We start from the raw sequence: 23,232 nt of genomic DNA, 5'->3' as shown, positions 1-23,232 counted from the left end.
GGAGTTGCTACTTGTGATTTTCATCTGTTTCAACATTTTTGAAAAAGGAGTTGAAAATAACATTTCACTTATTTTTTATAACACATCTAAGTTAAACTAAATATATTTCTTGTATATAAAGTCAAGGAAAAGTGTTATTTTTCTTCATTTCTTCATAAGCTTTATTCCCTAAGCTCTCCTCTCATCCGGAGCTATTAATTTTATTATATAAATATGCCATGGACATTTATATAGGTGGTAGTTATTTGAGTAATTTTTTTTAAAGATTTGCTTATTTATTTGAGAGAGAGAGAGAATGAGGGAGCATGAGGAGGGGAGCAGCAGAGGGAGAGAGAGAGAATCCCAAGCAGGCTCCACACCCAGCATGGAGCCCGACATGGGACTCGATCTCAGGACCCCGAGAGCATCATGACCTGAGCTGAAATCAAGAGTTGGATGCTCAACCAACTGAGCCACCCGGGCCCCCCTAGTAATTTTTAAACTCTGTTTTGAGGCATTTGCTATTTTATCTGCTTATGCCTTGTTACAAATATACATTTGTAGCATTAATTCACAAACATCTCAACATTAAAGTGTAGATTTTAATAGTGAAGGAATCCTCTGAAAAACAAAAAATGTGCCATCTACATAGTTTATCATTAAAGTGACATTCCCTCGGCTTTTGTTTTTACCTACTTCATCCCCTGCTTAAGGAAAATAAAGCATCTGGATGTCTTCTACACAATAATGAAGTTACAACAGGAGGATTATCTCAGTAGGACAACCATACTTCTCTCAATGATATCTGCATCTCAGAAATTCCATCTTCATGCTACTGTGTCAATTATTACCTGGGCATTAGCTGACTAGTAACTCTGCATGAAGTATGCAGGGGTTCTCCTGAGCACACACAGACACCCTCACCGTGTGTCCTTTCTTCATTCCTTCTTTTCCTTCCCCAGGGCCTTTCTGCTGTGGCCTACACCTGGATGCACAACTCTTGCCTCTTCCCCTTTGTCTCAGAAGCCTTCCTCAAATATTACTTACATAAAGTCATTTCTGCCTGTAAATATGACCTTCTATTATTTCAAGTCTAAATCCCTCTTGATGAATTTCAAGACCTTCCATAATAATTTGAGCACTTCTTACTTAAGCCATCTTAATCCCACTATTTCCATATTAACACTTAGCTTTAGTTAGGCCAGCCGATTAATTCACTTATGGCACAAAACCACGCCATTCTCTTCCGGAACTAGAGTCTTACATTCATCTGTTCCCTTCTTCAGATAATATCTTCTTCCCTTTCTAATTTTCAAAGGCTAACTTTAAAGACCAACTTTGGTACAAAAATTTCTTACCTGTTTCAGCCTTCTCTGAATGATCGTCTCCTCTGAGTGAATATGGCATTTATAATTTACACCAGTTTAATGATATATTGTCTAATAATTGATTGCTTTTGTTTCATGCGTGCTTGCAACTACACAGTAGAGACCACATCTTACTCTTCAATACTCTATTACAATAAACAGCTGCCATTTAAGTGCCTAGCATGTGCCAGATACTATACTAGGCTTTTAAAATAATAGTATAGTTAGGATCAGGAATATCAGTGAGGGCCCAATTTTAAGAGTTAAAAGAATAAAGGTAGGCTACTAATGAAGATAAATATTCAGAGATGAGCTAGTAGGAAGAACACAAAGCAAGGTGACTGTGTACTGCCTAGCTATTATGATTATGTGGATATTAATTAGTCCTCTCTACCCCAGAACTATTTCCTTTACTGACTCACTCTTAAAATCCTCTCTAGATTCCAGTTAAAATGTAAGCGTCCTTCTCAGACATTTTACACTTCACAGAATTAACACACTTTGGAGTAGTTTCTGAGGATAGCATCCAAGGATGCAGTCTACCCTGTGGGAGAAAAGTTGAGGAAGCGAGTTTGGTAAGAAAAGTAAAAAAATTGGAAAGATTGGAAATCATGAAAAACATTTTGCTTTACAAGTTTGCCTGGCATAAGCCTTACAGAGCAGAGTGAATCAATTCTAGCATGACTGCTCAAAAGAAAGAGAGCAATGCTTCAGGAGTCATAGCTGAAGTGCCTCTGTACCCCTAAAAGGCATCAGTTTGTTCAGCCTTACTCCTAAAACACAGTGATGTGGGAAACAAAGGCAGAAGAGAAATTATTACATTCCCTTACTACCTACAGCCCATTGATAAGTCCTTGAAACAGGCAGAGGGACATTCCTCTAGGAACTCAAATGCCCCGATGTTAATACTTTGCTGACGGCAAAAGGCAATCCTAGCCTGACCCCCCACCCCCAGCCCCTGGCCACCAGGATCCTGTAAGTCTACTTTAACATATAAAAATGCCTTTGGAAACTTCATCTCTAAAACCCCCAAGATACATGTTGGCAATCATCCCCCAAGCACGTGGCCCATCGATATACATCTGAAGGGTCTCATGACTACGGTTTTATTAGACGGTAATAAATGACCTTTTCCCAACAACAGCTAGCCCCCTCAAGGTCCTGGAAACCTTGCTTCCAAAACTGCTTACAGACGTACACTATCCCTAACCCCCTCTCAACCTGAAAGTATAAAATCGTCACCCCTCATGACCGGGTTACAGCTCCTTCTGCCCACGGGTCCTGTCCCTGGGCTTTAATAAAACCACCTTTTTGCACCAAAGACCTCTCAAGAATTCTTTCTTGGCTGTCGGCTTTGAACCCTAACGTCTTTCCTACATCAACATAACAAAGTTGCTTGGCACCTAACAGAAAGTTTAAAAAAAAAAAAGGAGCCGGGGAAGAGACAAGTACATCTCACTTTCCTTCGACAAGGAAGGCCATAGAGACCATGCTTAAGAGCAAGGGCTCTGCAGCCTGTGTTCCGTTCCCATCACCACCAGGCACTACTGTGTAGCCTGCCCCTCCTTCCTCTCCTCACTGAATTATCACAGTAACTACAAGAGTCAATCCAGGTAGTGTCCCACACAGAAGGCTACTAAATGTTGGATACTATCCTTATTTTATTTTCATTAGATCACTCAGAGAGGGGAGTCAGATGAACTACTGAAGGTCATAATGATAAAGGAAGTGAATTAATGGATTTTTTTTTTTGTCTGCCTGTGTTCCTTTTAGTTCCTTTAGTGGATGTGAAAAGGGACTTTGCTTAAAGAAATTCAGAGGCAACTTCAACATTTATTCAACATTTATCATCAATGGGTCAAGAAATACTAAGAAAGCAGACAGAAATAACAGGGATAGTGAGTCTCTAAACGGTACCAAAATAAAATTAATCCAGTATGCAAAAATCGAAGAGATATAAATTAGGTGACATTCACTAGAAAAGACAGTGAATGCTGATGTGAAGAACAAAGGCAAAAAGGAAAGGTAGATAAAATTAAATGTCCTCACAACCTGCAGCCCATTGACAAATATTTGAGGCAGGCAGAGTATGACATTTCCCCAGGAACTCCCAATCTTAATGTTAATGCCTTGCTAGAGGAAAAAACAACCTTAGCCTGACAATAGCCAGGCCTCCAGGATCCTGTGAGTCTTTTTTAGCATATGAAAATCCTTTTGGAAACTTCCCTTGTCTTTACCTCCCCCAACTCCATAGTATATAATCAGTTGCTCCTCACAATCCCTGGTCAGTCCTTTCTGCTCACAGGTCCCGTCCTCAGGCTTTTAGCACCAGAAAGGTCTCAAGAATTCTTTCTTGGCCATCAGCTCCGAACTCCAACATTTCCACATCAAATGCTATCTGGTATCATGAAAATTATCAATATGTTACGGAATAGGAAAAAGAACAAATTTGCCATAGTGGAAAAATTAGATGACTTACCTTGATGACATCTTCTGGCCATGCATTAAGAACTGAAGCAATATGCCCTCGATCATGGATACTAATGAAGAGACCTCTGACAGAAAAAAATGAGTTTTAATTTACTTCAGACTTGCCAAAATATCATGAACTTTTAAAATTTTTTCAAATCAGTTTAATACACCTCCATTTTTATCAAACTAGTGAAAATTACTTCCTTAAATAAAAGCTAGGAATCTTATAAATAAGGGAGAAATTACTTTAAACAATGTATTGACATCTATAATAAAGGTAGATTCATTCTTATATTACATATTCCTAAATATTTTGTAATTAAAGCATTCACTCTTTTATATAGAGAATTTAAGTAGCATTATCAATTCCACTCATAGATTCATTTAGTTTTTTATTAAATAATATATGTAAAAGCACCTAGAAAAACATGAAGCACGTGTAAACAGGCACTTTCAGTATATAATCCACTTACTACATATTCACAGTGTGAAGATGAGAGCCTGTATTAGAAATGGTTTTAGTGAGTGACTAATGCTGAGCAGTCCTTTCATGTGAAACGTACTTGATTTTTTTTTAAGTTCAAACATCCAAGTTATAATTCTTTGAGTTGCTGTTTGCAACTCTGTGTTTTAGACTCAACTGAAGTCTTTAACACCCATCTCCCATTCCCTATGAAAGTCTAACAAGGAACTAAAAATTAAACTTAAAAATAAATTTTAATGTCTTAATCTCATTTAAAAGTTTTACTTTAGTATTGTTAAATGTAACTCAAATACAGAGAACCACATACAACCAATGTACAGCTTAATGAAATTTTATAAGGCAATCACCCTTGTACATAACACCCATTTAAGCAGAGAGTCTTGTCAGTATTCCAGAAGGCTTCCACATGTTTCTCCCAATCAAACCCACTCCCTCTTCAGAGTAACAACTGTCCTGACTTTTATGGCATCATTTAATTTATAGTTCTATCATCCAAATGAGAAGCCATCCCTAGACACTACAATTAGTCTTCTAAAGTTTCCCATAACCTGGATTTTGCTGATTACATTCCTAATGGTATAGATTAACAAATTAATCTTTCTTCCCTACTTCTTGAGAAATTGGTAATTGAATCTAAACACTTAATCTGATTCATATCCAATTTTTTATAAGACACTTCATGGTTTGGTGTTATCAGAAGATACATAGTACTGTCACCAGCTAGGTCCCAAGACCTGACCTTTACTGCCCACGTGCTTGTACTCACCAACCTTTGTTCCAAATTTTTCCTAAAGCTCATCTTTCCAGCTTCTCTCTTCCGCAAACAGAAAGCAAAACAACTTGAGCCATAACAACTGCCCTGGCAAGACCTCCAGCCGGCCCAGACCAGCCAGACCTGTTTAAACTTAACCCCTGACTTGGGTCTGCACAGATGGACCATGGAGTGAGCTCTAAAATGATCAACAACTACCTTTATCCTGTTATAATACTAAAATCTCTACCCCAGGAGGAGCCTCAGCTCCATTTACATAATGTGTGTATAGCCATGTTTCCTTAATGGCACATGCGCGACCTTATGCCTGCCTCTACTTACAAAAATAAGGCTTCCCTATCTAAATGTTCACGCCACCCCTAAATAAAAGGAATCCATCGGGGGAGGAGCAAGGTGGCGGAGGAGTAGGAGACCTAATTTCGTCTGGTCCCAGGAATTCAGCTGGATAGGGATCAAACCATTCTGAACACTTACAAACTCAACAGGAGATCGAAGAAAAGAATAGCAGCAACTCTCTGAACAGAAAAGCGACCACTTTCTGGAAGGTAGGACGTGTGGAGAAGTGAATCCGAGGCAATATTCGGGAGGACAGACAGCGGGGAAGGGGGCCTCCGTCAGCCGATACCAGCAAGTGATAGAGCCGTGGAGCACAAAATCAGAACTTTTACCACTCAGCTCCGCTGAGGGACATCACTCCAGTGGCTAAGCGGGGGGTGGAACCGTCGCGGGACAGTGTGGTCTCAGGACCCTCGGGGTCACAGAAAGACCGGAGGTGCCTGAGTGCAGCAGAGCTCCAGGTATCGGAGCGGGGAAGCCGGCTGCAGAGACGGAGCCGAGGAGCAGGCTCTCGGATAGGGGTTGCCATAAACCATGAATCTCAGCACAGTAGGGCCACTGCTCTTCCAGCAGGGACCCAACAAGCGGCAGATCTGGGGAGACTCCCCTTCCTCCCCCGGGAGGAGCGGCGCAGGAGCGCACCGCAGGGATCTGCTGGGTTTGGAGACTCCACACGGGGTCGTGCGCCAGAGATAGAAACACTCTGTCACAGGCCGGGTGAACACGGAGTGCGGCCAGAGACCGGGAGACGGGAGTAATTGACTGCTTTTCTCTGGGGGCTCACTGAGGAGTGGGGCCCCGAGTTCTCGGCACCTCCCGGGCGGAGATTGGGAGGCCGCCATTTCATTCTCCTCCTGCAAAGCTGTACGGAAAGGTTACAGGGAACAAAAGCTCCCAAGAGCAAACCCGAGCCAATTACTTAGCCAGGCCAGGCAAAGGCCGGGCAATTCCGCCTCTAGCAAAGACATTTGGGAACCAGGGCAACAGGCCCCTCCCCCAGAAGATCAGCGAGAACAGCCAGCCAAGACCAAGTTTACGGATCAATGAGAATGGCAGAACTCCAGTGCTAGGGGAATAATGCACATAGAATTCATGGCTTTTTTCCCATGATTCTTTAGTCTTTCAAAGTTAATTTTTTTTTAACTTCTTCTTTTTTTTTTTAATTTTTCCTCTTCCTTTTTTCAACAAACATCTTATCAATCCCTTTTTTAAAAAAATCTTTTTTATTTTTCATTTTTAGAGTCATATTCTATCCCTTCATAGTAGTTAACCTTATTTTTGGTATATACATACGTAAGTTGTTCTCTCTTTAATATTTTGGGATACAGTTTCTTCTAACAGACCAAAATATACCCTAAATCTTTAGTGTATGGCTTTGTTCTAGTCTCCTGCCTGATCACATTCTCTCCCTTTTTTTTTTTAAATCCTCTTCTTTTTTCAACCAGCTTCTTATCTTATCAATTCCTTCTTGAAAATCTTTTATAATTTTCATCTTTACATTCATAGTCCATCCCTTCATCGTATTAACCCTTATTTTTGTACATATATAAGTTTTTCTTTCTTTAAAATTTTGGGAGGCACTTTCTTCTAACAGACCAAAATATGCCCAAAACTAGTGTGTGGCACTAATCTATGCACCAGCCTGATCATATTTGATCATATTCAGTTTTATTTTTTTTTTTGTTATTGTTTCTTTTTATCTTCTTCTTTTTTTTTCTTTTTTCTTTCTTTCTCTTTCTTTTCCCCCGGTTTCAGTCTCTTCTGAATTGTTTAGTGTATATTTTCTGGGGACATTGTTACCCTGTTAGCATTTTGTTCTCTCATTCATCTATTCTCCTCTGGACAAAATGACAAGACGGAAAAATTCACCTCAAAAAAAGAACAAGAGGCAGTACCTACTGCCAGGGACTTAATCAATACGGACAGATGTAAGTATTAGTTAGATGTGGGAACTAGAGTTCAGAATGACGATTTTAAAGATACTAGCTGGGCTTGAAAAAAGCACGGAAGATATTAGAGAAACCCTTTCTGGAGAAATAAAAGAATTAAAATCTAACCAAGTCGAAATCAAAAAGGGTATTAATGAGGTGCAATCAAAAATGGAGGCTCTAACTGCTAGGATAAATGAGGCAGAAGAGAGAATTAGTGATATAGAAGACCAAATGATGGAAAATAAAGAAGCTGAGAAAAAGATATAAACAACTACTGGATCATGAGGGCAGAATTCGAGAGATAAGTGATACCGTAAGACGAAACAATATTAGAATAATTGGGATCCCAGAAGAAGAAAGAGAGAGAGGGGCCGAAGGTATATTGGAGCAAATTATAGCAGAGAACTTCCCTAATTTGGGAAAGGAAACAGGCACCAAAATCCAGGAGGCACAGAGAACCCCCCTCAAAATCAATAAAAATAGGTCAACACCCCAACATCTAATAGTAAAACTTACGAGTCTCAGACACACAGAGAAAATCCTGAAAGCAGCTCGGGAGAAGAGATCTGTAACCTACAATGGTAGAAATATTAGACTGGCAACAGACCTATCCACAGAGACCTAGAAGGCCAGAAAGGGCTGGCATGATATATTCAGAGCACTAAATGAGAAAAATATGCAGCCAAGAATATTATATCCAGCTAGGCTGTCATAGAAAATAGAAGGAGAGATAAAAAGCTTCCAGGACAAACAAAACTAAAGGAATTTGCAAACATGAAAACAGCCCTACAAGAAATCTTGAAAGGGGTCCTCTAAGCAAAGAGAGAGCCTAAAAGTAACATAGACCAGAAAGGAACAGAGACAGTCACCTTACAGGCAATACAACGGCACTAAATTCATATCTTTCAATAGTTACCCTGAATGTAAAAGGGCTTAAAGCCCTAATCAAAAGACACAGGCTATCAGATTGAATAAAAAAACAAGACCCATTGATATGCTGTCTGCAAGAGACTCATTTTAAACCTAAAGACACCCCCAGTTTGAAAGTGAGGGGGTGGAAAACCATTTACCATGCTAATGGACACCAAAAGAAAGCTGGGGTGGCAATCCTTATATCAGACAAATTAGATTTTAAACCAAATACTATAATAAGAGATGAGGAAGGACACTATATCCTACTTAAAGAGTCTATCCAACAAGATCTAACAACTGTAAATATCTATGCCTCTAACATGGGAGCAGCCAATTATATAAGCCAATTAATAACAAAAGCAAAGAAACACATCAACAACAATACAATAATAGTAGAGGATTTTAACACCCCCCTCACTGAATTGGACAGATCGTCTAAGCAAAAGATCAACAAGGAAATAAAGACTTTAAATGACACACTGGACCAAATGGACTTCACAGATATACTCAGAACATTCCATCCCAAAGCAATAGAATACATATTCTTCTCTAGTGCCCATGGAACATTCTCCAGAATAGATCACATCCTGGGTCACAAATCAGGTCTCAACCGGTACCAAAAGATTGGGATCATTCCCTGCATATTTTCAGACCACAATGCTTTGAAACTAGAACTCAATCACAAGAGGAAAGCTGGAAAGAACTCAAATACATGGAGGCTAAAGAGCATCCTACTAAAGAATGAATGGGTCAACCAGGAAATTAAAGAAGAATTTAAAAAAATCACGGAAACCAATGAAAATGAAAACACAACTGTTCAAAATCTTTGGGATGCAGCAAAGGCAGTCCTAAGAGGAAAGTATATAGCAATACAAGCCTTCCTCAAGAAACAAGAAAGGTCTCAAATACACAACTTAACCCTACACCTAAAGGAGCTGGAGAAAGAACAGCAAATAAAGCCTAAACCCAGCAGGAGAGAGAAATAATAAAGATCAAAGCAGAAATCAATGAAATAGAAACCAAAGGAACAGTAGTACAGATCAACGAAACTAGGAGCTGGTTCTTTGAAAGAATTAGCAAAACTGATAAACCCCTGGCAAGACTTATCAAAAAGAAAAGAGAAAGGACCCAAATAAATAAAATCATGAATGAAAGAGGAGAGATCACAACCAACACCAAAGAAATACAAACAATTATAAGAACACATTATGAGCAACTATATGCCAGCAAATTAGACAATCTGGAAGAAATGGATGCATTCCTAGAGACGTATAAACTACCAAAACTGAACCAGGAAGAAATAGAAAACCTGAACAGACCCATAACCAGTAAGGAAATTGAAGGAGTGATCAAAAATCTCCCAGCAAACAAGAGCCCAGGGCCAGATGGCTTCCCAGGGGAATTCTACCAAACATTTAAAGAAGAATTAATACCTATTCTTCTGAAACTGTTCCAAAAAATAGAAATGGAAGGAAAACTTCCAAACTCATTTTATGAGGCCAGCATTACCTTGATCCCAAAACCAAAGACCCCATCAAAAAGGAGAATTACAGACCAATATCCTTGATGAACATGGATGCAAAAATTCTCACCAAAATACTAGCCAATAGGATCCAACAGTACATTAAAAGGATTATTCACCACGACCAAGCGGGATTTATTCCTGGGCTGCAAGGTTGGTTCAACATCCGCAAATCAATCAACGTGATACAATACATTAATAAAAGAAAGAACAAGAACCATATGATCCTCTCAATAGATGCAGAAAAAGCATTTGACAAAGTACAGCATCCTTTCTTAATCAAAACTCTTCAGAGTATAGGGATAGAGGGTACATACCTCAATATCATAAAAGCCGTCTATGAAAAACCCATAGCGAATATCATTCTCAATGGAGAAAAACTGAGAACTTTCCCCCTAAGGTCAGGAACATGGCAGGGACGTCCACTATCACCACTGCTATTCAACATAGTATTAGAAGTCCTAGCCACAGCAATCAGACAACAAAAAGAAATCAAAGGCATCCAAATTGGCAAAGAAGAAGTCAAACTCTCACTCTTTGCAGATGATAGGATACTTTATGTGGACAATCCAAAAGACTCCACCCCAAAACTGCTAGAACTCATACAGGAATTCAGTAAAGTGGCAGCATACAAAATCAATGCACAGAAATCAGTGGCATTCCTATACACCAACAAGACAGAAAAAAGAGAAATTAAGGAGTCGATCCCATTTACAATTGCACCCAAAACCATAAGATACCTAGGAAGAAATCTAACCAAAGAGGCAAAGAATCTGTACTCAGAAAACTATAAAATATTCATGAAAGAAATTGAGGAAGACACAAAGAAATGGAAAAACGTTCCATGATCATGGATTGGAAGAACAAATATTGTGAAAATGTCAATACTACCTAGAGCAATCTACACATTCAATGCAATCCCTATCAAAATATCATCCACTTTTTTCAAAGAAATGGAACAAATAATCCTAAAATTTGTATGGAACCAGAAAAGACCCTGAATAGCCAGAGGAATGTTGAAAAAGAAAAGCAAAGCTGGTGACATCATAATTCCGCACTTCAAGCTCTATTACAAAGCTATAATCATCAAGACAGTATGGTACTGGCACAAAAACAGACACATAGATCAGTGGAACAAAATAGAGAGCCCAGAAATGGACCCTCAACTCTATGGCCAACTAATCTTTGACAAAGCAGGAAAGAATGCCCAATGGAAAAAAAAGACAGTCTCTTCAACAAATGGTGCTGGGAAAATTGGACAGCCACTTGCAGAAGAATGAAACTGGACCATTTCCTTACACCACACACAAAAATAGACTCAAAATGGTTGAAAGACCTCAATGTGAGACAGGAGTCAATCAAAATCCTTTAGGAGAACACAGTCAGCAGCCTCTTCAACCTCAGCCACAGCAACTTCTTCCTAGAAACATCACCAAAGGCAAGGGAAGCAAGGGTAAAAATGAACTATTGGGACTTCTTCAAGAAAAAAAGCTTTTGCACAGCAAAAGAAACAGCCAACAAAACCAAAAGACAACCGATAGAATGGGAGAAGATATTTGCAAATGACATATCAGATAAAGGGCTAGTATCCAAAATCTATAAAGAACTTATCAAACTCAACACCCAAAGAACAAATGATACAATCAAGAAATGGGCAGAAGACATGAACAGACATTTTTCCAAAAAAGACATCAAATGGCCAACAGACACATGAAAAAGTGCTCAACATCGCTCAGCATCAGGGAAATCCAAATCAAAACCTCAATGAGATATCACCTCACACCAGTCAGAATGGCTAAAATTAACAAGTCAGGAAATGACAGATGTTGGTGGGGATGTGGAGAAAGGGGAACCCTCTTACACTGTTGGTGGGAATGCAAGCTGGTGCAGCCACTCTGGAAAACAGTATGGAGGTTCCTCAAAAAGTTGAAAATAGAGCTACCTTACGACCCAGCAATTGCACTACTGGGTATTTACCCCAAAGATACAAATGTAGGGATCCGAAGGGGTACGTGCACTCCGATGTTTATAGCAGCAATGTCCACAAAAGCCAAACTGTGGAAAGAGCCAAGATGTCCATCAACAGATGAATGGATAAAGATGTGGTATATATATACAATGGAATATTATGCAGCCAGCAAAAGGAATGAAATCTTGCCATTTGCAACGACGTGGATAGAACTGGAGGGTATTATGCTGAGCGAAATAAGTCAATCAGAGAAAGACATGTATCATATGATCTCACTGATATGAGGAATTCTTAATCTCAGGAAACAAACTGAGGGTTGCTGGAGTGGTGGGCGGTGGGAGGGATGGGGTGGCTGGGTGATAGACACTGGGGAGGGTATGTGCTATGGTGAGTGCTGTGAATTGTGTAAGACTGCTGAATCACAGACCTGTACCTCTGAAACAAATAATACATTATATGTTAAAAAAATTTAAAAAAAAAAGAAGATAGCAGGAAGGGAAGAATTAAGGGGGGGATATCGGGCAGGGAGACGAACCATGAGAGACTATGGACTCTGAGAAACAAACTGAGGGTTCTAGCGGGGGGGGGGATGGGTTAGCCTGGTGATGGGTATTAAGGAGGGCACGTACAGCATGGAGCACTGGGTGTTATATGCAAACAATGAATCATGGAACACTACATCAAAAACTAATGATGTAATGTACGCTGATTAACATAAAAAAAAAAAAAGAAATCCATCCACCCTTGCTTGGGGGAGTCATGGCTCTGGAAGCTATTCCTGGTGATCTCCTTATTTGCTACAAATAAAGCTGACAACTCAACAGGGTACAGTTTCTGACTCACCAAGGAACCAACTCACATTGGTTCATTTATAGTATCTTGTAGTCCTTTATTTGATTTTAACGCTATCGATGCTTAATATCTAAACTCATTAATTCATTAGGGGTTACAAAATGGAATATTCTAATTCTATCAATCATTCCTCATTTCTTTGCTGAAACTATTATTTAAAGAGAAATTTCACCATAACTATTGTTTGGTTACTCAATGATAAAGCTGATACAAATGCTGGATTCTTTCTCTTTGCCAGTTTTTGAAATAAAGAGCTCACTTGCAGGGCACCCTGGGTGGCTCAGTTGGTTAAGCATCCCACTCTTGACCTCAGCTCAGGTCATGATCTCAATGTGGTGAGAATGAGCCCCAAACTGTGCTCCACACTCAGCAGGGAGTCTGCTTGAGATTCTCTCTCTCCATTTCCCTCTGCCGCTCCCCCTGCTCACGTGCTCTCTCTCTTTCTCTAAAATAAATCTTAAAAAAAAAAGAGCTCATTTGCTAGAATCCTTCAAGAACCTCCACTAAAGTGTGTGTGTGTGTGTGCGTGCGCACGCATGCGTGTATTGTGTATGTGTTATGTGTGTCTATGTTTTGGATCAATATGAACTCATGGATTTAAACATATTTGATGTGTTTTAATCCACTGCAGTTATTTTCTTTATTGAACTCAAATTGTCTCATACTTAGCCAGTGGAAGACTCTTCATGTTGGCCTCGGAATCCTTTTGACATGACTACAGTTTGTTGGTTTGCCCAATGCAGGGCTTGAATTCATGACCCTGAGATCAAGACCTGAGCTGAGATCAAGAGTCAGACGCTTTTTTTTTTTTTTAAAAGATTTTATTTATATGACAGAGAGACACACAGCAAGAGAGGCAACACAAGCAGGGTGAGTGGGAGAGGGAGAAGCAGGCTTCCCGCAGAGCAGGAAGCCTGATGTGGGGCTCGATCCCAGAACCCTGGGATCATGACCTGAGCCGAAGACAGACGCTTAACGACTGAGCCACCCAGGCGCCCCAAGAGTCAGACGCTTAACCAACTGAGCCACTGGGGCACTCTATGATGATAGTTTTTGACAGCTTCCTTGTTCTCTGTTATGACAAAGTGTTCCTGGTTGTCTTGAAAATGTCTGCCTCAGGCCTGAAATGAGCCATTTCTCTAAGAAGTCCTGGTTTGTTTTAGTAAAAAATGGTATTTCAAGACCACAATATAGGTAATAGACATCCCACCTGCTAATGTTTGGTGAAAGTACTGTTACAGAAAAATTACAAAGCAATGTTAAGATTCACTTCCTATTTATGGCCAGAAATCTCAAATTGGCTCTCCTTTTTTATTAAGTTTATTTATTTAAGTAATCTCTACACCCAACATGGGGCTTGAGCTCAGGATATCAAGAGGTGGACACGTTTCCAACTAAGCCATTCATGCACCCCCACGTTGGCATTCTTCTTTTGCAAAGTTTACCACTATGATTTCCTAGCAACTTCGACTTAGCAGTCTCTGAGAAGCCATTTCACACTTTCTCATTTCTCTTCACCTCCTACACCCATCTCCCTCTCACGCTCTGTTTGTAATCCATTTTGAGTTGATTTTTATGAGAGATATAAAGTCTGCCTCAATTTGTCTTTTTGTATGTGGGTGTCGTTGTTCCAGCATTTACTGAAAAGACTACCTTTTCTCCATTGTGTTGCCTCTGCATTTCTGCATTCCCTCATATTAATGGAAGAAATTTCCTATTTTCAAGGCCATTGTCTCACATGTGCTCTAGATTCTATTCCAGGTCAGCTTTTCAAAGGCTTCACTCCTACAATTACCCATCTCTCTGCTACAACGTCACTTTCTCTACTGGATTATTCTTATTGGCATGACAACCTGCCCTAATATTACCCATCTTTTGTAAAAACTGGATTTTGTCCCCTACTCTTCTCTCTTCATAGCAAAACCCCTCAAAGACTTATGTTTTCTTATTGTCTCTATTTTCTTACCTCCCATTCTCTCTTCAATCTCTTAATAAGGCTTTTCTCCTTCACTGCTCCACAGAAACAACTCTTCCCAAAGTCACTGATGACTCATATCTGCTAAAGGCAAAGGTCAACTTTCAACTCTCCTCTTCCTTGACTTCTCAACTGTGTTTGACATGGCTTCAAATATCGTGCTCATAATGATGACTCTCAAATTTCTATCTTCAACCTAGACCACTTCCTTGAGTCTCAAACTGTAAATTTAGCCAACTAGTTAACTCCTCTCATCATTCAGGCCCCAACTCATAGCTTAGTTCTTTAGACAGATCTTTTCTGATAACAGCTATTAAAGTACCTTCACCTTAACATTTTGATCATCTTCACAATATTTAGAACCCCCAATGCCTGTAACTGTGCTGGTACATAGTTTGTGTCCAACCATATGTGCTGACTTCAGTACTGAAAAAATAAGGCTTCTATAATTAAATTTTTTAAAAGCACAGAAAACATGAAATAAACCCAGACTTACACTGACTTAAGTAACCAAAAATTTTATTATGATAGTAAGTGCTACAGGCAGATTACTGATGACTTTCTGACTCAACAAAAATATTAGTTTACCAAGTTGGCACTAAATTATATCTTTTCCTGGGTTTTTTTTATATGAATTTATTTTGTTTCTCCAAAATGGTAATAAGATCTGTATAAGTTACATTTTTTTTTTTTGGATCCCTGTCATATCCAACTATGCAACCAATAAGAACTCAATAAATTATTCTAAAATTAAAATGAAATGTATTTGGACTTTTTGAAGAAGGCAATTTTGCTGTATTATCTAAAATGTTCTTGGCAATATACCATTAAATAATATTTCTTGGGAACTTGTTAGCCAAGGTTTTTCAAGCATCACTAGTCTCAGGAAATAGTATCATTTTCTTTTTCAACAAGAGGGACAATGAATGATATTAAAATTTACATCAATTAAATATAAGAGCCATTTGGTCACCTGTAATCTCTTGCACTGAGCAGAGATTTGTGGCTAACGTGCTTATTTTTTTTTTATTTTTATTTTTTTAGAGAGGGAGAGAGAGAGATAGTGGGAGAGGGGCAAAGGCAAAAGGAGAGAAAGAGAATCATAAGCAGGCTCCATGCCCAGCAGCTCAATCTCACAACCCTGAGATCATGACCTGAGCCAAAATCAAGAGTCAGACACTTAACCGACTGAACCACCCAGGTGCCACTAAAGTGCTTACTCTTACAGAGAGCTCAATAAATGAAGGATCTGTAATGTCCCACTGAAGTCAAGCATTTTGAGAGAATAATTTGTAAAACTTCATGGAATGTGATCCAAAGGGGTACATGCACCCCAATGTTTATAGCAGCAATGTCCACAATAGCCAAACTATGGAAAGAGCCAAGATGTCCATCAACAGATGAATGGATAAAGAAGATGTGGTATATATATATATACACAATGGAACATTATGCAGCCATAAAAAAACCCGAAATATTGCCATTTGCAACGACGTGGATGGAACTAGAGGGTATTATGCTAAGCGAAATAAGTCAATCAGAGAAAGACATGTATCATATGATCTTACTGATATGAGGACTTCTTAATCTCAGGAAACAAACTGAGGGTTGCTGAAGTGGTGGGGGGTGGGAAGGATGGGGTGGCTGGGTGATAGACATTGGGGAGGGTATGTACTATGGTGAGCGCTGTGAACTGTGTAAGACTGATGAATCACAGACTTGTATCTCTGAAACAAATAATATATTATATGTTAAAAAAAAAAGAAGATAGTAAGAAGGGAAAAATGAAAGGGGGTAAATCGGAGGGGGAGATGAACCATGAGAGACTATGGACTCTGAGAAACAAACTGAGGGTTCTAGAGGGGAGGAGGGTGGGGGGATGGGTTAGCCTGGTGATGGGTATTAAAGAGGGCACGTACTGAATGGAGCACTGGGTGTTATACGCAAACAATGAATCATGGAACAGTACATCAAAAACTAATGATGTAATGTATGGTGATTAACATAATAAAATAAAAAAAAAACTTCATGGAATGTCTCCTTGATCAGAAACCTAATGAGATACCCAAAAGTCAGCAGGACAGGACTCATACTTGCTGGTATAGAGCTGAATATGAAACATTAATCCTCAACATATACATAGAGTTACAGTTATAAAATGAAAACTTTAGACCAGATTATCAATGATATTTTTAAATGAATGGAATTTCAATAAACACTTTTTCTCCATCCATGTTCTTGTTGGTCAATTTGTTTAGAATATTTAATTTTTATTCAAAGTATTTTAAACATGCCAATTAAAAATACTCATGCTTTTGTGTCTATTTCATGTCAGAACTAAGATAATTTTAAAATATGAATCATTTTCTCATGTACATAGTTCAAACTTTTCTCATAACCTCTAACATTGTATACATTGCACTCTCAAAACAGATTTGTAAGATGAGATAATATTACTTCTTCATGTTGTCTCAGATAACATCCCTAATGAATTCATATCAAAATAGAATTAATTTTCTACCATGCAACTGTCTATTATAACTAGACTTGTATTTTCTTCTGGAAATTAGTTCATGACCCTGCTCCTGACCCAGTGAAGGAGGCAACCACTCTACAATTTTCTGTAAGAATCCTCTCTTCCATACAGAAGCTCATTTTACGATCTTTTGAAATAAGAAAATTAGACCCCGTATTTTTCTCAAAATGTGAGTATGCATTAGTGACTCCTGGTAGTCAGCTCAAAGTTGAGTTATATCAGCAGATCTGAGCTGCTGGGGTAAGAAGTGCTAAAAAAAAAAAAAAAGCTAAGTTAAGGTAATATGTAGGTCTAATCAGGAGATACTTTGGATAAACATGCAGAGTTAGGAGGCATACGCCTAACAGTTGAAAGGAGTAGACTAGGTTGCCAAAGGAGAAAGAAGCAAGGCCAAGGGGAAAGCATTACAAACTAGTACCCATATAAAAGAATAGGATGATTAAGAAGAGTCCTAGAAAGAAGGAAGGAAGGGAGGGAAAAGGAGGGGGGATGGAGGAAAGAAAGAAAGGAAGAAAGAAACAGAAAAAGAGAGAAAGAGAGAAACAAAACAATCTAACAGGACAACCAGTGTTTCTAAAGCCAAAGGAAGTCAAGGAAGGAAGGACAATGTTAAGAAGGCATGATCAATATTATCTTCCTGCAGTAAATACTTAGAAGAATTCTTCTTCTAAGTATGTGTCTATGTGTGTGTGTGTGTATTTTTTTTTTTTTTTTTGAGAAAGAGAGAAAAAGAGAACACATGCAAGTGGGGGAGGGGCAAAGAAGGAGAGAGAGAATCTAAAGCAGGCTCCATGCTCCGTGCAGAGCCCGATGCAGGGCTTGATCCCACACTTAGACAACTGAGCCACCCAGGTGCCCCAAATTCTTCTAAGTATATTAAGAATTGTTTTTTCCTGAACTATTTGAGAGTCAAGTAGCCAACATGATGTCTCATCACTACCAATTTAGTGCATTTCCTACAAACAAAACATTCTTTTACATAATTAGAATCAGAAAATTCATATTGATACATTATTAGCATCTGATGCTCAGACAGCATTCACATTACACCATCTGTCTCAATGATGTCCTGCATAACAAAAGTCCAGCTCAAAATCCCATGTTGTGTTTAGTTGTCATGTTTACTTGGTCCTCTTCTATGTGGAATACTTCCTCAGTCTTTCCATGACTTTCATGACCTTCATACTTTTAAAGTTACAAGTCAGTGTTTTATAGAATGTCCCTCAATTTGGGTTTGTGTGGTATTTCCTCAGGACTAGATTCAGATTATACATCCGCTGTAGGAATCTCACAGAAGTGATGCTGCTTCCTCTCATTGCACCCTATTAGGTGATAGTGTTCCTGGTTTGTCCCGTTATTGGTGAAGTTCACTCTGATCACTTGATTAAGGTGGTGTCTTCCAGGCTTCTTCACGGCAAAGTTCCTCTTTTTTCCCTTTGTAATTACCAAGCATTTTATGGAATGATGCTTCAAACCTCCTTGTTTCTCTGTCCAACTTTCAATTTATTCATGTATTTATTCATATCAGTGTGGCCTCCTGTTTATTATTTTATTCAATCCATTTTACTCCATAGCAAATATTTATTTGATGCTCAAAATGTCCCAGATGTGGCCAGTAGGAACCCTTTCAAGCTGGCTGCTGTGTCCTTTTGACACATCCCCCTTATTCTTTGAGCACTTGCTTACTTACTGGTACAAGATGTCCCAAGCTCACCTTTAATTATCCTGGTGCAGCCCTGGAATCAGCAATTTCTCTAAGGAGCTCTGGTTCCTTTTGATGGAAATAGTACTTAGATTTGAGTGTCAGGTGTGTTCATTGTTACTGGGGTACTGCTACTCCCAGGGCAACTCAACGGACAGAAAAACAATGTATGTATATACATACATATTTTATACATGTATGTGTATATGTGTGTATATATACATACATACACACACACATATATTTCTATAGCTACCCATCTTATCTACCTATACACCAAAAACCATTATGTTCACACTAATACCCTCAATCCCAATTTAACACCAGAAAGTTCATTCTAGTGTTCTTCCTTCAGTTTTCACACTTTTAACAACTTTCTCCTACAGTGAGAAACCTAGTTCCCATTATGCTTAATATATTTACTTATTTGACCAGTCCTCTTGCATGAAACCAATCTTGTCCCCTCCCCGTGCAGACACCCTGCTCACTTCACTAAGTCTCCGATCTCTGAAGCAGGCAGCCCTCCTACACAGATGTCCTCTCCATCCACTGGGGCTCTGACACCCAGCACTGGACCATCCTCCTACAAGGACCCTCCCTTCACCTTGCGAGGCTCTCACACCCTGAGTCAAGCTGTCCTTCTATGTGGGTGTTCTTAATCCTGCCCAAGCTCCAACACTCCTGGCCGGGTCCCCACCCTTTGCACTGGGGACTGAAGCACCATGAAGCAGAGGGAGGGTACAGCCAGACTGCTGCTGTCACCTCTAAGGAACATGAGAAAATGGCCCTGGCTGTGTAAAAAGAAGCTATAATTATCCTCTGCTGCTAGAAAAATACCAGCCTCAAGCACATCTTTACAGATTACGGATTTTTAGCTTGGAAATATTTCCATGTCCTCAGCTCATCATACTTGTGGAAATTATTTTCCTAATTTTTTTATCTTTCACTTTTGTTTGTTGTTGTTTCCTATTTATATACAGTGAAACAAGTGATTTTTCTCCTTTTAGATTTCTTACATTTCTTTTAAGCATACAAAGTCCTGCCTCATCAATTACTTTTCTATATACTCTGTGATACGAGGATCTAATATCCCACCTCATACTTTTCCAAATATCACACTTCTGCTGTAACTACACTTTGACCTCATTAATGTCTGTCTTTTGACATCTGCTTTTATTTTTTCCTCTTCAATTATCAGTCAGTCCTGACTGAATTTCCTTCTTTATTCATCTAAATTTTATCCATTCTGCCAACTATTCTTAACTCCCTTACCTTCCTCTCTTTCCATCACACCCTTTCTGAAAACCTCCAAATCTAAATCAATCCATTTGCCTTCTCTTTTCCTCAGGCCCTACTGGAGAATGATGCTTGAAAAAGCCATTCAGGGTGCCTGGGTGGCTCAGTTGGTTGAGTGTCTGCCTTCAGCTCAGGTCATGGTCCCAGGGTCCTGGGATCGAGTCCCGCATTGGGCTCCCTGCTCTGCGGGGAACCTGCTTCTCCCTTTGCCTCTGCCTCTCTGTCTCTCATGAATAAATAATTTTTTTTTTTTTAAAAAGAAAAGCCCATTCAATCAGGTGTGTTAGATCCATTAAAACCTCATGGTCTCCCATCAATATAGATAAAAAGGATGTGGTATATATATCAAGTGGAGTATTATTCAGCCATAAAAAGAGTGAAATCTTGTCATTTGCAATAACATGGATGGAGCTAAAGAGTATAATGCTAAGTGAAATAAGTCAGTCAGAGAAAGACAAATACCATATGATTTCACTCATATGTGGAATTTAAGAAGTAAAACAAACGAGCAAAGGGAAAAATGAGAGAGACAAACCAAGAGACAGACTATTAACTGTAGAGAACAAACTGAGGGTTACCAGAGGGGAGGTGGGTGGGGGGATGGGTGAATGAATGATGGGGACTAAGAGTATACTTATCACGGTAAGCACTGAGTAATGTATAGAATTGATGAATCACTATATTGTGCACCTGAAACTAATACAACACTGTATGTTAACTATACTGGAATTCTAAGATTAAAAAAACAAAACAAAACAAAAAACAAAAAAAAACCTCACAGTCTCTCCAGTGTTAGCTAGGTCCTCACAACCCAACATGACTTTCTTAAGTATCTTCTACTGGCTATTCTTAGATTACCCATTAAATCTACTTCATATTTCCCCTTGCCCATTCCCACCCCTCTACACTATCATCAGATTAGCAGCCTTTTTACCTTAACTCATTAGGAAAGAAACTTCCAGCTCCTAGCTATCCACCAATAAACTTCCTTCCATTATTCATTGGTGAATAGAGTGTCCATATCATTGTCCTCTGGTCTAGTTTACCCTCATGCTGTCACCCTCTGGTCACTTAGTCCTCTTCATTAAATGCTGGCATTCTCCAGGCAAAAAAGTTCCCTTTTTCACTCTACTGCAAAGTGAAGGCCTAGGGACTCTGCTTTGTGCCCGTCCTTGGAGTAATTTTCGAAGTCCCCTTTGCCTCAGCTTCAGCTGAATGTCTGATCTATCTCCCTTTTTGGTCCCATCCTTGCTTTTGCCATTTGATCAACTAAATCAGCCTGAGAACTATATAGTTTCCAACTCTGGATGATCTTTTAGGGATTCTTTTAGGCATTTCTCCAATACCTCCAGTTCCTCTTCATGGCCAGGCTAGCTCCTAATTGCTTATCAGAGATAGTTCAAGTGTTACCTTCTCTTGGAACTATTTCCTGACCCACATTCAAGCTGAGTTGGAATCTCTCTGCAATCCCATAGAACCTTGCTGTTTTTCTCTATTATAACATTTACCATATTTGTCATATAGTTTTTCACTTTATTATATGTCTATCCTACAAGATCATGAACTCTCAAAACGAGGAATTCTGCTTTTCTTACCAAAAGAAAAGAAGAAAATAGGGAGTTTATAGAAAGAATATAGGTAAGGAGAAAAGAAGGTCATTCAGATGTGATTATGGTACTAGCTGACCCAATTTTGGGTAAAGCATTAGAGCAAAAAAAACCAAACAAACAAAAAACTGGAATGCAGAACACTCGGGAGCTATGTGGTCAATGTATATACTTTCAGGGGTCTTCTGAAAATGACAAGACCAAGAAACAGATAGAAGAACTCAAAATTTAGGGGAAAAGTCCCTGGGAAAGTATAGCAATGCCCAGCTCTAGGACATGGAACATGCAGAGGCCAAGAGATGAGCAGTGTAAGACCTCTGTTAATACAGGAGCAACAGATCTTAATGACAGCAAAGGACTTGAGAAATAATGAGGGAACCAGAGCTGCTAGGTCTAAGGAAGAACCATGAATTATAAGATCATGCTAGCTTTAAAGTGGTTCAGGCTTCAGTCTTGCTTACTCAGAAATAAAACTACGATAAAACAGAGGCTATCCATGGAGAAGGACTCAGGAGAAGGTGTGGGGGGCAATGGATGGTGACATTCTTGGGACTGAATACCAATTCTATTATAGAAGTACAGAAACTTTTATTGAGGCCAAAAGAGAAAGGTAGATTTCCCATTTCCTCTAGTCCCCTACTTCCAAAAGCAAGTGTCTTATTTTTTATTATCACATAACATCCTAATATTACTAACATGAGTGATATTTTTCTTGGTGTAACTAGTTGATTTTGCTCTGTGATGATAATTTTGTGAATTTGTTTTGTTTATTGTAGACAATGCTTAAAGTTCCATTTCTAGTCTTAATCCTCCTGAGGAGGGAAAATCAGTGTGGTGGGCAGATTTCTAAGATGGGCCCCAAGATCTCCCAGCTGCTGGAGTTCATATTCCCAGTACGGCACACATGATGGATTTTACTCTAATTAAGTTACATTAGAGGAAGGAATAAGCTCTTTCTCAGGTCAAAGCCTGGCAGTTATTAAGTCAAAGTCCTATATATTTTCAATCAAATCAACTTAGGTACAATAAGATTTAAACTGATTATAGGTAATTTTTTAAAAGGACTTCAAAGAACAGCAAAGAGAATGCAATGTTTTAAAAGGAAACCATTAAAGGATGAGTTTTAAAAGAATGCAGCAGAGGAGACATAAAGGAAAAATGTAAGTTGGTTTTTTTTTTTAAGATTTTATTTATTTATTTGACAGAGAGAGAGACAGTGAGAGAGGGAACACAAGCAGGGAGAGTGAGAGAGGGAGAAGCAGGCTTCCTGCAGAGCCCTGGGATCATGACCTGAGCTGAAGGCAGACACCTAACGACTGAGCCACCCAGGTGCCCCAAAATGTAATAGTTTTTAAATATTTATAAGATTATTACAAAAAGTATAAATCATTATTTTTAAAACCTCAATCAAGAATAAAAACTTAGATGGGGCGCCTGGGTGGCTCAGTCGGTTAAGCATCCAACTCTTGGTTTCGTCTCAGGTCCTGATCTCATAGCTCCTGAGATAGAGCCCCGTGTAG

At 39.1% G+C, this 23,232-nt stretch overlaps 1 protein-coding gene across 3 annotated transcripts in view; it reads right to left on the bottom strand.

The window, feature by feature from the left end:
* Positions 1–23,232, bottom strand: part of ME1 (malic enzyme 1) — a 198,499-nt gene that overhangs the window by 115,656 nt on the left and 59,611 nt on the right. For all 3 annotated transcript variants that reach the window (XM_032409359.1, XM_032409360.1, XM_032409361.1), the window contains exon 4: positions 3,826–3,901. In XM_032409359.1, the coding sequence (XP_032265250.1) occupies positions 3,826–3,901 (76 nt within the window). The remainder of the gene's footprint in view (positions 1–3,825; positions 3,902–23,232) is intronic.

This window comes from Phoca vitulina, unplaced genomic scaffold (assembly GCF_004348235.1).
Source record: "Phoca vitulina isolate PV1807 unplaced genomic scaffold, GSC_HSeal_1.0 scaffold11, whole genome shotgun sequence".
NCBI classification, from domain to species: domain Eukaryota; kingdom Metazoa; phylum Chordata; class Mammalia; order Carnivora; family Phocidae; genus Phoca; species Phoca vitulina.
Note: the sequence above shows the minus strand (reverse complement) of the source record. Positions and strands in the feature narration are given on the sequence as shown.